The sequence below is a fragment of the Lycium ferocissimum genome, chromosome 7, assembly GCF_029784015.1.
Source record: "Lycium ferocissimum isolate CSIRO_LF1 chromosome 7, AGI_CSIRO_Lferr_CH_V1, whole genome shotgun sequence".
Classification (NCBI taxonomy): domain Eukaryota; kingdom Viridiplantae; phylum Streptophyta; class Magnoliopsida; order Solanales; family Solanaceae; genus Lycium; species Lycium ferocissimum.
Window position 1 is genome coordinate 39,523,814 of NC_081348.1, and position 15,552 is coordinate 39,539,365.

Consider the following 15,552-nt stretch of genomic DNA (forward strand, 5'->3'; position numbering starts at 1 on the left):
CAAATATTATGATCAAGCACAAAAGAAATATCTGCAAAAGAAAATATTAAATATTTAAAGTTACAACTTTCAAGATTCAAGAGGAAATACAAAAGTATTAAAGTTTTCAACAGAACTAGTCTCAGCTATATAATGTGAGTTAAGGCAAGATGTTGTTGCCCTAAATAACACAAAGCTTCCATTGTGATAAATGATAAGAACACCAATTCTTTTCACCAACCTATGTTAAAAACCCCAAAAAGCCTCTATGAAATATTTCGAGTATATCCCCGTTGCTTATGGAACAAAACCAAAAAGACACATATATATGAACTTCCAACACAAAAATCACCATGTTCTTTATTTAATTTAGGGATAAGGCACCGTTACCCCCCTGAACTATACCCGAATTTGCTACGACACACCTTACCTTTCCTAGGGTCCTATTACCCCCTAAACTTATTTAAAACGGAATAATTACCCCCCTAAACGCTGATGCCCACTCTCATATGGGAGAGTGACATACACTCTCCTTGCCACATGTGTATTTATTTGTTTTTTTTTTTTTTTTTTTTAAATTTTGTCGGCTTACGTGTCAATTTTTTTTAAAATAAAAAAAAAAATTGAATTTTCATTAAAAAAAATGAGTTTTAAAACCCGTCTTTTTTTTTTTTAATTTGAAAATTTGATTTTTTTTTAAATCCATTTTAAAAAAAAAAAAAACTAAAAATATGGATTAAAAAACTGAATTTTCTTTTAAAAAAAGGATTTTTAAAACCCTTTTTTAAAAAAAAATTGAAAATTTGTTTTTTTTTTTAAAACCCGTTTTTGAAAAAGAAAAAAAAACTGAAAAAATGATTTATTTTTTTTTAAATATGGAAAAATGGATTTGTTAAAAATATAGAAAACTTGATTATTTTTTTAAAATGTCTTAAAAAATCTTGATTTCATTTTCTTAGGACACTTTTATTTTTCAAATAAAATCCGGAAAAATGTTTTTCTTGCCAAAATGTGAAAAAACTAAATTTTTATAAAATTTTGAAAAAATTAATTATTTTCTTAACATGTGGAAAACCCGTTTTTTAAAACTAAATGTGGAAGACTAGATTTATTTTCAAATTTTTAAGAAAATGCGATTTTTAAGAAAAAAAATTATTTTTCCCCTTTTTTATGTTTCTCACTCTCTCAAAGAGAGTGAAACACACTCTCTTTGCCACATCAGCGTTTAGGGGTAATTATTCCGTTTTAAATAAGTTTAGGGGGTAATAGGACCTGGGAAAGGTAAGTGTGTGTCGTAGCAAATTCGGGTATAGTTCGGGGGGTAATGGTGCCCTATCCCTTTAATTTATACATATACCTTTTGGTAAAGATTACTTTTATTTGAACTGGTGAACATGCCTTTTTGCTCTGAACAGTTTTAGGAACTTACTATTACACTACCAAAATTAGGATATACAAAACAATCACTTTCCGGAACTTACTATTACACTACCAAAATTAGGATATACAAAACAATCACTTTCCAGAAACTCGATCTCTAAGCACTACAAGAAACTATAAAAATGACAACAAAAAATTTAATACAACTTAGTTTTATTGTTGGCAAAGAACTTTTTTGTTGCCGAATAATTTAAGTTTGTTGTCATAGTATTGATTATTGTTGCAAAAAGTACTTTTGGCAACAAAAAAAAAAGTTGTTGCACATTATTGCAATAATAGCCGTTGAGAAAAGTCTATGCAACAAAAAAAAAATTTAATTGCCAAAAGCACTTTTTGCAACAATAATTAATCTATGGCAACAAAAATAATTTTGTTGCCAAATATATTTTTTCTTCCACTGAAGTTTGCAAAATGTGTAAATTGTAAAAAGATGCTGCCTAAGTAATATACCTTAACTTGTTGTTAAATGAATAGCACGTAGTCAATGGTCTCATAACTACCACATAGTACGTTTTCAACCACCTATTAATAAAAGAACAATGAACTTACCATATCACAATTGTATATATTTACTCTCATAATAATTAATAGAGCAAGTAAAGAAACTTTATCACAAGTACTTAAGTGCAGGGTGGTGCCAACCAACCTAAAAAAAAAAAAAAATCAAGCAGGACCTATAAATATATCCAATACAAGGATATATGAAAAACCAACAAAACGTGAAGGTGAGTTTCTGAATTTTGTTGGATATAAGGATATAATAAAAACCAACAAAACGTGAAGGAGAGTTTCTGTAGTTTGTTAACCCAACTCACCATCTCTTAGGAAACTTGATACTATAATAAGTGTGGAGAAAAACATTTTAATATTTTCTTAAGCCAATAATAGTTGCAAATAATTACAATATAAAGGATCTTCAATAAAGCGACTTGTATATGAATATACGTGGAAGTGACTTGCATCTTCCACATGTTGGGCAATCTTTGCTTCAACTCTCTGTCAGCTGGCAATTTTCATCACTTTTTGTCAAATGGGTACAAGTTAAATGATGGAGAATATTATTTACATCTCGATGCATATTAACTGTAATATTAGTTCCTTCTCTCCTCGCCTGCTTCTGGTTTTTTTCATTCTTTGCTTTCTGTGCATTAGTTTTTTCTCTAATTCCAAGCAACAGTTCAAATGACTACATAATAATAATGTAGCCTGTTTATGAAAGATACAAAACATAAAAAACAAAGTGGAGCTTTTAGTTAAAAGACAGGGAAAAAGAATAACAGGAAAAGAAAATTAAAGTCCCAGACTACGTATGGTAATATTAATTTCTCGACTTCCTCGTGCTTAGCCCCAGACTCCACTCGCACTACAGCCAAAATAAACTGAAAACACCTTATAGGAAGTAATTCAACTATATGCTCGGCATGCGTAATAGATTTTTAGTTTTATACTCACCTAGGCATGTGGTATCGGAGATTACACAGAAGAATTATTATTGGATCTTCCAAAGTATCATTCTTTTTAACCCAATTGAGTAAGTTGCTAACGTAAATAAATATTGAAGCATAAAACAAATAGAAGAAGTGAAGAGCAAAAGGATGGCTATAAGGTAAAGTATAAAACTAATAAAAAAAAAGTAAAATAGCACCATTTTTTGAGAAACTTCTTGGCAGCCTTCCGCTTCATCTCCTTCGGATTTTGATGACCCATAATCCGAAGGACAAGTAAAAGTATTTTTTGTTAAATCATTATAAATGATCACAAAATTTGTATAGAAATTATTTTTCCTAATACCTTCAATGAGTCAAGCAACCCTACGGTAATATTCTGGAATCCTGTGCGAAATTTCAAAAGTAACTGACTGTGAAGAGCTATAAATAGTTAGTCATCCTTACTTTGTGGTGTGTAGATATTGAAGAGTTCTTGAAAAAGTGAGGAAAATAAAAGAGAGTTTTTCTAGTTGAAGGGAGGTGTTTTTTTTTTTTTTTTTAATTTTTTTTTGTGAAGCTTTGGACTCAAGACCTTGTCCAGAGTTTGTTGAGTTATACGACGTGATCGGGCTGTTGTATCCTAGAGGGGACAAGTCAGGAAGATTACTGCTGGACCGATAAAGATTTGCTGCAGGGGGCTTGAAGCTCCTCAGCCTAAAGATAATTTGTTTTCTTCGTATATTTTTCAATTACTGGGAGACTAAAATCTTATGATTCTAAGTGGTTGAATTTTTTATGGAGCTTTTCAGAAGCTATACTCATTTCGTTGTTGCTCATGTGTATGGGATGCATTTAGGAAGGCACCAGTTTCCAAAAACCCGATTTAGCAATATCACACAAGTGAAAGAGAGATTTTAAAATTTATTTCAATGTACTTTATTCTTGAATATGAATTCACAAGCTGGATTAGGCTAATCAAGATGCTTGTCACTTGTGAGCAACGCGCAGAAGAAGAGTAAAAAGTTGAAGGGGCTTAGACATCATGGCCATGTGATCAGAGCCTAAGATTAGTTCCACCTCATCTGGAGGGTTCTTTTCTATCATCCACTGCTGGAATTCCTTCTGTAGAATTTTATCTTCAGCAGCCACAATGAACACTCTCCTAACTGTTCCGTACCTTTTGCTTGAAAGTACCATATCTTTTGATATGTCTTCCTCACTGTAAAGAAATAGCGGCCTTGTCAGTGTTGTAGCCAGCGTCCAATCCTGACACCAGAAGGGAAAAAAGAGACACATTTTAGTGTCCACTCGAATAAATTGTTCTGTAGATGAGCTAGTTTTTCAAGTAGATGACGTCTTCTGATAATATTGGTGAAAACATGCAACATTAGGGCAATCCTCATGAGCCAACTACCAAAAGTCATTTATTTTACCATCATGCTTTGCTTACCTGAATTGGGCTCAGCTGATAAGCATATCTTGCCAAGTACTTTGGACCAAAGATGAATGTTGTTGGAGGATTGCTGGGTCCATTATCGTATGTAACACGATTATCAAGTTGAGATACCATTCCACTGGATGACTGTAACTAGATAATAGTTTCAAACATGAAAAGTGTTAGCTGACAGGAGAGATCATAGAAAAGGCAAAGTTGGTAAATTATACCTTGGTTAAGAGTGTGTTTGCATTTAGAGTCGGACCAGGCATATGAGCAGTGACAAATACAGCAACTAAAATCTTTTCTGGAAAGCTTTCCATGACTTTAGAAATGGCCAACCCGCCAAAGCTATGGCCTACAAGAATCACTTTCTCATGTGCCGGAAGAGAAGCCATGAACTCCATTAGCGGACTAATGTAGTCTGATATATGTGAGACTTCGAGGACCTGCTTCGGGTTGATCCCTGAAGCACCCAAGTCAATAGCTGTGACATTATGTCCTGCAGATCTTATCAGTGCCACAAGCTTGTACCAAGACCATGCTCCGTGACACGCGCCATGAACTAGCACAAAGTGCTTCAAAGCTTTAGGCCATTTAGGCCCTGATGTCGTTGAATTTACATACGGCAACAAAAGTATCAGTACTAAACTTAATAGAAATTTGTTTTTCTCCATTAACTTTTTCTCTTAGTTTGAACTATGAGCACATAGTGAACCATTATAAGGAAATCTTGATAGATACTCGAGGTGTTTGACCTTGTAACTTACTTCCCTGGTGAAGCAACCCCAGGTAAAGTATTATTTGTTGGGAATTTCAAATTTAATGTGTTTTTCTTTGTATATTAAATATGTTCTACATTTGATCATACACCAAGTCAACTAGAGGAAGAGAATAGATTATTACATTATTTAGGCTAAAGTTGCATAAAACAGATTGATTGTCATTTTCACTGAAAAAGAATGGAAAACAAAGATAAAAGTTGTTGACACCCAATTTTTTGCCCCTCCTTTATTTCAATTAATAAGTCAATATCTTATTTTTACCCTTTACTTTATTATAATTTCTACTACTATATTAATTTTGTTAAGTATTAACACGTCGTACATCGCTACTTACTTATTATGTATAACTTATGTAATATTTTACTCTATTATTACTTTGCTCATATTCTATATTAACGCTAAATTACAAAATCTATTATTATGGTCATTATTATTATTATTATTACTATGTAATATATTTGATCTAATTTAGAAGCCAAAAGAAATACGGGGGAAAAGATATTTCAATCCCAAAATTCGGACCACAACAACCCATATTTTACACCCAAATTAGCCCATTATCATTTCAATTCGGACCAACTAAGCCCATTAATGACCAGACCAAACCAGCCCATCCGAAATACCCGACCCGACCCGACCGGCCCAATATTTTTACCCCTTAAAACCCTTCAGCCGCCTCCCTTTTCTCTTCTCTCATCTCTCTCCTCTCTCTCTTCACGCCGTCTTCATCTCTCTCCGCCCCATTTAGCAAAACCCTACTTCCCCTTTAGCCATAACAGTTCTGCCTGTGCCATTTCCACACCAAAATTGTCGCTACGCCTGGGCCTTCTGTCGTTGACAGAGAAAAGTTTCTCCCCTTTTTACTTCAAAACGCGTCGATCCTCAAAATCAGAGAATGGTCGAGCTATTTTTGGTAACACCGAATCGAATCACGTGACCATCTGCTCAAAAACACTTTCAACGTTCAGATTTGAACGGTCCATTGACTCGATTTGAATCCTATACCGTAAAAATCCCGCCCAATTCGAACCATAGCAAACCCTAGGGATTCTACTATAAATATTCACTTCGTTACCCATTTGAGGGAGCTCTTTCAGCCGCATGAAAACCTCTTAAACATTTACACTTTTTCAGTCACCATATCTAAAAAAAAGCACTTCTAATAACAGCCCTTACTCTAGCGTCTTCATTCAATTCGTCCGAAAGTGAAATACGAAACTTTAGTTCACAAAATCCGCAATACTTACATTCGAATTCGTTTGGCTTAAGGTTCGGGTCTATTCATAACGAGAGAGTGGATTCGACGCCGACGACCCCAGATCACTGCACACAAAAAAGGTAAACCTCGATACACTTATTGCTTATAGTCTTTAGTTTCTGCTTTAGTTAAGAATTTTTAGCTTATTCTGCTATATTTCTTTAGTGGTTATATAGTTCTCTGTCGTCATGTTATTTGTTTGATGTTTGGAGCTGTTAGGATAGGATGATAACTGCTAAAATGAATTTGAAAGACGTATACTGTAGTTTGGATGCTTAGACTGAATTTCCAGGACTTGGAACCTATTTAAAGTCGAATATACACAGGATATACAAGAGGTTATCAAAGTAAGAAGAAGATATACATTCGATATATATCGATATGCACACCGTGGTGTGTGTATCTTAGGTATATTGTGTATATGATTAAAAACAGATCGGCACTGAACCATCTCTATAATTGGCTTTCATCTGTAAGTTCAAGTTTTCCCTTGTCAATCTGCTCTCTGAGTTTAATATGCTTTGTTTGACGTATCTAATTATTTGATTCTATTTCGGCCAATTGATAAGTTGAATAAAACAGGGTAACTTGTTAGTAGTCGTTATAATATGGGGATATCATTTGCAGCTTAATGGTCTATCGAAGCATAACTACCATTTTGTTTTGTTAAGTTGAAATCCTGTTTCTCACTATGTTTGAACCATGTTTGTCGAAGTTTTTATGAAGAGGCTCTGACTTATGTGTTTGTTTTGGTATTTCTGGATGTGTTAAAGATCATGTTCTTTGGTTTAAGTTTAAGGTCACACTTCATGGCTGCATATCATCCAAATATGAGGGATAGATGTGCGATAAAATGCTCGGGAGTGTTTTTATCTGTTCCAAAATATTTACCTCGTGTGTTCTAGACTCCAAGCTTTAGGAAATCATTTCACGTTCTGGTTGTTTATCACCCTCTCGGTCATATGGTAGAATAGCTTAGCCCCTCGTTAAAATTCTGCTAGATTTGAAGCTTGATTTGTATAACTCTTGTAAATTTGTCTAGACAATCTGTTTGAACTGATTTCTTACCATGACAAATCGACTACTATGACTTAGAATTACATATACTATTTAGAGAAATTGTAATAACTAGCACATGGTCAATTAATGAATATGGAACTTGTTTTGATATAATAATGGTGGAATATTAATCCCTGCTCACTCTCCGTTTCCATTTCCCCGAAAGTCATATCTATGGAGTGTTTTTTTTTTGTGTAATTTTAATCTTTGCAAATCCCGCTTGTTGTTTCTGAGTACTTGAAATATTCTAGTTTGTGTAGGAGGTACTGATAATGAGAATCTAGACTGTTTTTTTTTTAAAAAAAAATAAAAAAAATAACGAACATGATGTTTAGTATGTAAACCACGCTTATAATATCTTGGTTTTAAAACAAATGTGACAGTTTGTCGCGGATTATTCTGATTTTTCATAGTTACTTACTGCTTCTCTTTAACATTGTTAAGGATGGTTAATTTCCTATACTAATTCCCCTGGTTACTTTTCTTTGTTTGACATGTACACCAGAGTCGAAGAGTTTCACTTTGAAACTCAACGCCACCGCTACCACACGGAGTCTGCACGTCCTCTTTCTTTCTTGCCTTCACAATCTTTGTTCAGATGTCGAATTGCAAAGGGTGTTTTGTCCTCCTGTTAAGGCCGAATATGGCTGTTGATTATCCCTTTATTTCAGCTTGTTTTGTTGCTTATGTTGGCGCGACTATTTGTTTATTTTTCAACTATATGTTTACTGTTAGAGGAGGTTAATGCGTTTACTTTAATATTGAAGTTGGTTAGCATTTAGTAGATGAATTCATCGTTTAAAGTAAGCCAAGAATCTGATTTATTCCTAAGTCTTATGCTTTTCTATCAAAAGAAAGAAACGAAACATGACCCGATTTAAAAGAGTTAGGACTAAATGATTTTGGCTTTTGGCCACTCTTTTATGTTCAAAAGGAAAACTGTTTCGCTCTTAGCTTTTTAATTCAAAAGTAATCTGCTAATTCCTTTTTTTCAGAACCTTTTAGTTAATTTATGTATTTGGTTTCACTCGCTGACTTACTTGAGATTACCCGAAATTAGTTTGAGTGGGTGTAGTCTACTGTGGAATTAATTTTACGCCTTAATTCGTTATACCACTTAATCTTTTAAATTCTAAGTCCGGTCGGTCAACCATTATTAATGGATCTTAAAGGATGCCTAATACCTTCCCTTTAAGTTAGTAGAACCCTTACCTAGAATCTTGGTTTCGTAGACTTTAAAATAAAATCAACTTTAGATAATTACTTTAATAACCTTAGGTGCCCTAATTCACCATAAATAATTAGGTGGCGACTCCCTTAACTTTAATTAACCCCGGAATTGCCGGGATGTTGTAAACCATTTTTGACTCCGGTTAAAATGGGGTATAACAAAAGTCAACTTCTGACTGAACATAAAAGTCTTTCAGAAGCTTTTCTACATTAAATGAGGATATTTTCGAACAAATTCACAACCATTTGACATCAGATCAACTATTACTCATGCTAATGGTCATAGATGATTATTTGGTTTACATAAGATGAAAAAGCTCTATCTTGTGCTGCAATTAGTAATATTTGTCAGTTTATTCATATGTGTCATCTATAGAGGACTCTACAGCCCAAGTGATTTCATACGGCAGAAGAAAATTGTTAACTGAGGGGGGATAATCAAAATAAGCACATTTTGATTACATGATTATTTAGCCACATGCTATTCCTTTGATATTTCAGCAAGTCAAAGGTAAGTTTGGGCTGCAGTTGTATGCCCAAACATGTCATATGCAGATTAACTGTTGGAATCTACGATCTGATGAAAAACATGCAGCATGTGTTGCATAGATCCTTCTCTCTCACATCACATGGTGGAGTTAAATTGTATTAATCTATTAATGCTTATGTAATGGAAATGTAATTAGGAAGGCATCAAGTAACAAAAACCGATGCCAAGTGTTACCCAAAAGTAAGAACTTGCTTATGTACAACATTGCCCAGATGATTCGCATGGGGAACAACAGTGAGAATCTACATGATGAGCAAAAGACTGATAGAGCAATATCACGCACGAGAAGAAGGGTAATCTATTTTTATTTCAATTATGCATTATTCATGAATATGTAATACAAGCTGGTTAAGCTAATAAGGTAGCTTGTCATTTGTTGGCAATACGCATAAGAAGAGTAAAAAGTTGAAGGGGCTTAGACATCATGGCCATGTGATCAGCGCCTAAAATTTCTTTCACTTCATCCGGGGGATTCTTTTCAATCATTAACTGTTGAAATTCCTTCTTTAGAACTTTATCTTCGGCAACAACAATGTACGCTCGCCTAACTGATCCATACTTTTTGCTTGAAAGTACTATCTCCTTTGATATGTCATCCAAACTGTATAAATATATTGGCCTTACGACTGTAGTAGCCAGTGCCAAGTCCTAATACCAAAAGAAAAAAAAGACAGTTTATCATGGACATTCTCATTATCAAGAGTACCAGTACTCAGCTATTTCAATTTATATTTTTACTATGCTTTGCTTACTTGAATTGGGCTCAGTGGATAAAGATAACTCGCCAAGTACTTCGGACCAAAGCTGAAGGTTGTTGGAGGATTGGTAGGTCCATTATCGAATGTAAGACGATTATCAAGTTGAGATATTGCTCCGCTGGATGACTGTAGTAAAATATAATAATTTCAAACATGAAAAAGTGTAAGCTAACATAACAGATCATTTCATGGCTAAATTTGAAAATGGTACCTCATTAAAGATGGTGGCTGCATCGTGAGTTGGACCAGGCATTAGAGCAGTGACAAATATAGCAACTGAAATCTTTTCTGAAAAGCTTTCCATAGCTTTAGAAATGGCAAATCCACCGAGGCTATGGCCAACAAGAATCACTTTTTCATCTGCTGGAAGAGAAGACATGAACTCCATTAGCGGACTAAAGTAATCAGATAAACGTGGGATTTCAAGGACTTGCTTTGGGTTGACCCCTGAAGCGCCCAAGTCAAGAGCTGTTACATTATGTCCTGAAGTTTTTATCATCGCCATAATCTTGTACCATGACCAGGCTCCATGGCAAGCCCCATGAACTAACACGAAATGCTTGCTAGCTTTAGGCCATTTAGGCCCTGACATGGTTGCATTTACATATGACAAAAGAAGTATTAGAACAACTAAACTTGTTAGGAACTTGCTTTTCTCCATATCTTTTCCTGCTTTCGAAGAATGAGCACATTGTATGAACCATTACAAGGCAACTTTATAATTCCAGGAAGATTGACTTTTGCTAACTTACTTTCATGCTGAAGTAACCCCATGTTAGGTACTATATGGGGCATTTTATTTTTAATTATATTGGATGTGTTTCTTGCAAGTTTAATCATTCACCAAGTCATCAAAGAGGAAGAGAGAATAAATAATTAAATTAATCAGGACAGATTAATAGTCTGTTTCACTGTAAACAAATTGATAACAAAATATGTTGGCCAAGGATAGAAGTTTTCAAAAGACACTTCTTCAAAACCAAAAGTGACGTCTCTTTCCCTTCTTTTCTCATTAAGGAAGAAATTATGATACGCCTAAAATCCAAACATAAGACCAACCGCCTTTATTCAATGAATGAAAGTTTAACTTGCCTGTGTTCTTCTAATGTTACCAATAACAGTTTGCTTGCCCCTTTCTCTTATCACTTCACTAACGCCTCTTAAATATGTTTGAAAGCCGAAACATCTTTATTCATCAATGAAAGTTGAACTTGCCCGTTTCGCAGCCTTGTGCATCATATTGCACGTTTTGCTTTTGGGACCATAGTAAAATACTGTAGAATCTTTGTGGAATATATTGACAAATTAAAAGTAAATGTTCTTTTGAGAGGGTTGTCGTTGATTTAATATGTTGTTCATTTTCGATATTAAGTTTTCCGCGGGTGAAAGTTTGACCAAATTTTGCTTCTGCGTGGAGACGGCACAAAATGCATTGCAAAAGAATTCCATACAAATTACACCAGCAATATTCTGTTAGTTGTTATAATTAGATTCTTTATCTTCAAATGCTGTAATTTTAAAGGGTGGTCATCACAAACCTTGATGTGTTTTTGTAAGCTCTTTTTGTTGGTGATTGCATGATTATTGGTAATAACTAACTAATTAACATTATTTTAGGGAAAATTGTCTCAGTAAACTATTTGTAGGTGATAAAATTCTCTTTTATATTGTTTTTTCGCAGCATCATATGAAACGTTGTACAAAAGAATTTCATTTTTAAACTTCTCACGAGGAGACGACAGTGGTTTCCAGTTGGAGACAAGACAACGATGTCTGGAGAAGGAAAAAAAGAAGAAGAAGAAGAAGAAGAAGAAAGGAGGTTTCTTTGGCTTATATGGAGGATTTTTTTTTCCAGATAAACTTTCTCTAGCTTTTATAGCGCGTTGGTTAATTTTCTCATGTAAGTTTTCTCTACCTTCTATGGAGCATCGATTTTTTTAATTTGTAAAATCGCTATATTGTTTGGGATGCAGCCATGCAGGATGAAATATATAATGCCACAAATAGCCCAACGGAAAGTAGGAATGTGCATGTGGAAATGGCTAAAGGAAAATGTAAGGTAAATTTTTGTAAATTAAGTTGCTCTATAGAGGTACCTTGATAGATTTTTATACGTGTTATGCAACATTTTTCACAATAAATACAACTCAAAGTCTTATCTTTAGTCTGTGATCGGAATTATAACAACTTATATGTTATTTACACCAACTATATTTACAAAAAAAGAAATGTCGCGCGGGTTAATTGACTAGTTATTATATTAAAAGTGGGAAGCCCCTACGCTTAAAGTTAAATTATGAAAATACTCATTAAAAGTTGATTGACCCATTTATCCTCCACAAAATTATTCCTTCATCAGTAATTATGAAGAAAGACCAATTTATGAAGTTTTTCTCAAAATTACCTGAAGAGTTGTAGTTGACTTGGCTACCGAAGAGTTGTAGTATAGGTGCAGGTAATGAAGAGTCAAATGACTCCTTTCATTATCTGCCAATATCCAAACGTCGAATTTAGTAGTAGTAGTTAATTGCACTTAATTAGGTTCATGTAATGTACAATTTTGAGCAATGGAAGAGACTTTATCTTCCTCTATGGAGAATCAGCAACAAGTACGAAGAGGCACAAGTGTAATTATTTTTATGAAATGGATGCATTGGATGCTCTAATTTGTTTCGAGGGTTTGGCCACTTGGGCAAGTAGTTGTATCTCTATTTCTTCATTTTTACCATGTACGTGTGCTAATACAGTTCTGTCTCTTTATACCAACACAATTATTCCATCCTTCATGTGCAATATGCATGCTTGTTGTTGGCTGAGCTACCTGGGTCAATCAAGATACGTTTAACCTTAGTTTTAAAGATAAGTACAGAAATTACCAACGCATCATTGTGCGGTTGAATGATGCCTCGCGTCCCGTCGTCGAAAGAGAGGAACCTCCGGGTAAATGATCTCGGGTACGTTTTTCCCGAACAATGAAAATCTTTGTCCGCTTCATTACCGGAAACCGAGGGATGTCAATACCCCCGACTATCATATTGATTATATGCTGGTGTTCAACTGGTTCGACCCTCTGATGAACTTCCCTTTCCTTATAATGGTTTTTGGCTCGCTCGCTCAATAGGTCTCGGAGGTGGCCGTTTTTCAACAACCGGGCTACCTCCTCTCTCAACTGGCGGCAATCCTCAGTCTTGTGACCGTGGGTCCCGTGATATTCACAAACCATGCTCGGATCCCGTTGCCCCGGATCTGTCCTTAGTGGTTTCGGCCACCGCACATCCGGGACACGACCGATGGCCGAGACAAGATCCGAGGTACTGACGTTGAAGTTGTACTCCGAAATCCCTGGAGGGCCTTTATTGCTGGCTGAACTTCCGGTATCGCTTCTGAACGAGAGCCCCCGGCTGTTTAACGGGCGCGCGTCCAGCTTGCTACCTCGACCTGAGAAGTGGCTCGGGCCTTCCCTTGGCTTTTCCATCCTGAAATTTGATCGCTCCGGATGCGAGTATGGCCGAAACCTTTCTTTAGATGATTCGGACTTTGCTTCATAACCCTTCCTCGGCTTCTCGAAAACCTCTCGTCCGCCTTCAACTTTATCGGGAGAGCTCGAATCGATCATCTCTACCCGAATCTTCAATTCATACCGATTGTGGACATCGGCCCATGTTACGGCCTCGTATTCAGCAAATTCTCCTTCAACTTGGCCGAGGCAACCGAGCTTAGCATGTTGAGCCCTTTTGTGAAAGCTTGTGCGGCCCATTCTCTCGGCACCGGGTAATTCCATCCGTTCCCTCTCGGAACCGGTCACGAACTCCCTTAGTAACTCATCGTCCCTTTGAGTTATCCGAAGATGTCGGCCTACGGCAGACTGCACCCTGATGGCAACCGGCATGTGCCTTTACGAAGGCGTCGCCGAGCATTTCGAACGAAGTGATCGAGTGCTCGGGTAGATGGTCATACCATGTCGGCGCTCCTTCGACGGAGTTTCCCCAAATTTTTTCGAAGAATACCGACTCAATTTCATCTTCTTCCATATCATTGCCTTTTATGGCGCAAGTACGAGGTCACGTGCTCGTGCGGATCCGTGGTGCCGTTGTACGGGATGTCGGGCATTTTGAACCTCTTCGGGATCGCCGGGGGCCGCGCCGGTGGAAAAGGCCTTTGGATGTACCTTTTCGAACCCGGCCCCTTTCAAAGAAAGGGAGCCCCCGTGCTTGGTCCACCCCGAGAATTGTATGTCTCGACTCTCTCTTCGGTCGAATCCACCCGTTTTGCCAAAGTCTCAAGCATCTTTCAGAACCTCGGTGGAGGAACCGGCCCGAGAATCATTACTCTCGACCATCCGTGGCTCGTTCCTTCCAATTTCCACTGTACCCTTAGCCTTTTCCGGCCCAGCTTCCCCTTGACCACTTTGCAACCGGGCAATCGCCATTCCTTGCTCGGCAATTGCTGCTCTTTGTTCCTGCAACATCTCGAAAATCAGACGCAAATTAATGCCGTCATTTGGTGCCTCCGGTTCCCTCTGGCTTTGGGTCCGAGACAATGTGACGGAGTTATGGGTTCTTAGAGGATCAGTGGCGGTAGGGCGACATTCTCTTGATCCACGGTGTTTTGTCGATTGAGCCCTCCCTCGAGTTAATGGGGTTCGGGTCAGCAGGATTTGGTAGTCCCCGTGGTTCGCTCATTTTCTGCCACAATTTCGGTGTTATTAACGTGACCAGATTGTCCGACGTCAGCCATAGGCGTTACGATTTAGATGAGTTTGATAAAAATCAAGACTAAGAACTATTATCCTAGCCCCACGGTGGGCGCCAAACTGTTTACCAAAATCGGATAATCAATTGAATTTGTAAGTGGGTATAGGATATGTGCTTGGATCTTGGTATGTATGAAATGGAGAGAGTAGATATTCAAGAGTTCTCTAGTGAAATGGCTAATAGTGGCGATTTGTTTGCGAATATAATCGCGTATGGACAGTAGTATGAGTACTTGATGGATTAAATCACACCATAAACTTGAACAAATAGCCTTGGCCGAATTAGAAACTGAAGGAAAGATTGTATATATATGATCTATTCTATTACAAGTGTTCTTGGAGAAGTCAAGGAAGCAACCCCCTCAAGGGGTGAGGATATGCCCTATTTATAGTGTAACTTCCTCAAGTCTCATGCAATTGTGAACCAATAAACTAATAATTTCAAGGACAGATCCTGCACGATTTGGTGGGATTGGACGACGTGCGCTTGTACGACACACGTTTGGTAATCGATCGTGACAGCACGTCACTGGCGCGTAGTTCCCATTCACCGGTTATTCGGACCAACGGCCATTCGGGTCAACGGCCACGAATGCTCGAATCGGAGGATGCGGCCGTTTCGATCACGGGGAAGACAGACTCGTTCAACTCTGGTATAGGCGTTTTCCCAGAAAAGGACCGGGTAGCATCCGGTGTGTTCTCGTCCCTCTTCCATCACCGGTGAACCTTACAACCGGTCGGGACCATATCCGATTTTCCCGTATACAGATCATCATTCGATGGAGAGCGATCGAACAGTTAGGACTGCTCGATCGGATCGTACCGGCAACCCGGGTACTCAGCGGGTTCAACATGGCAAGCGAAACCACGAAAGGGGG

At 37.1% G+C, this 15,552-nt stretch overlaps 2 protein-coding genes across 3 annotated transcripts; both read right to left on the bottom strand.

Annotated features, from left to right (window-relative positions):
* Nucleotides 1-3,699: 3,699 nt before the first annotated feature.
* Nucleotides 3,700-5,246, bottom strand: LOC132064942 (methyl jasmonate esterase 1-like). Of its 2 annotated transcripts, none has more exons than XM_059458117.1 (3): nucleotides 4,512-5,246; nucleotides 4,297-4,428; nucleotides 3,700-4,112 (listed from the first exon to the last, which is right to left on the bottom strand). In XM_059458117.1, exons 1-3 carry the CDS (start codon nucleotides 4,956-4,958, stop codon nucleotides 3,834-3,836), a joined length of 858 nt encoding a protein of 285 aa, XP_059314100.1. In that variant the 5' UTR covers nucleotides 4,959-5,246; the 3' UTR covers nucleotides 3,700-3,833. The 2 variants fall into 2 exon arrangements, with proteins under 2 accessions (XP_059314100.1, XP_059314099.1); XM_059458116.1 differs by having other exon boundaries at nucleotides 3,701-4,112; nucleotides 4,297-4,434; nucleotides 4,512-5,241.
* Nucleotides 5,247-9,443: 4,197 nt separating this feature from the next.
* On the bottom strand, nucleotides 9,444-10,679 carry LOC132064936 (methyl jasmonate esterase 1-like). The gene is made up of 3 exons (XM_059458111.1): nucleotides 10,133-10,679; nucleotides 9,916-10,047; nucleotides 9,444-9,811 (listed from the first exon to the last, which is right to left on the bottom strand). The coding sequence occupies exons 1-3, from the start codon at nucleotides 10,580-10,582 to the stop codon at nucleotides 9,533-9,535; spliced, it is 861 nt and encodes a 286-aa protein (XP_059314094.1). The 5' UTR covers nucleotides 10,583-10,679; the 3' UTR covers nucleotides 9,444-9,532.
* Between the last annotated feature and the right edge of the window lie 4,873 nt (nucleotides 10,680-15,552).

Coding starts and splice junctions, on each gene's coding strand:
- LOC132064936 (XM_059458111.1), bottom strand. CDS start 10,582: ATGGAGAAAAGCAAGTTCCTAACAAGTTTAGTTGTTCTAATACTTCTT. Junction 10,048..10,132: donor CAGCCACCATCTTTAATGAG/GTACCATTTTCA, acceptor ATTTTACTACAG/TCATCCAGCGGAGCAATATC. Junction 9,812..9,915: donor ATCCACTGAGCCCAATTCAA/GTAAGCAAAGCA, acceptor TTTTGGTATTAG/GACTTGGCACTGGCTACTAC.
- LOC132064942 (XM_059458116.1), bottom strand. CDS start 4,958: ATGGAGAAAAACAAATTTCTATTAAGTTTAGTACTGATACTTTTGTTG. Junction 4,435..4,511: donor CAAACACACTCTTAACCAAG/GTATAATTTACC, acceptor ACTATTATCTAG/TTACAGTCATCCAGTGGAAT. Junction 4,113..4,296: donor ATCAGCTGAGCCCAATTCAG/GTAAGCAAAGCA, acceptor TTCTGGTGTCAG/GATTGGACGCTGGCTACAAC.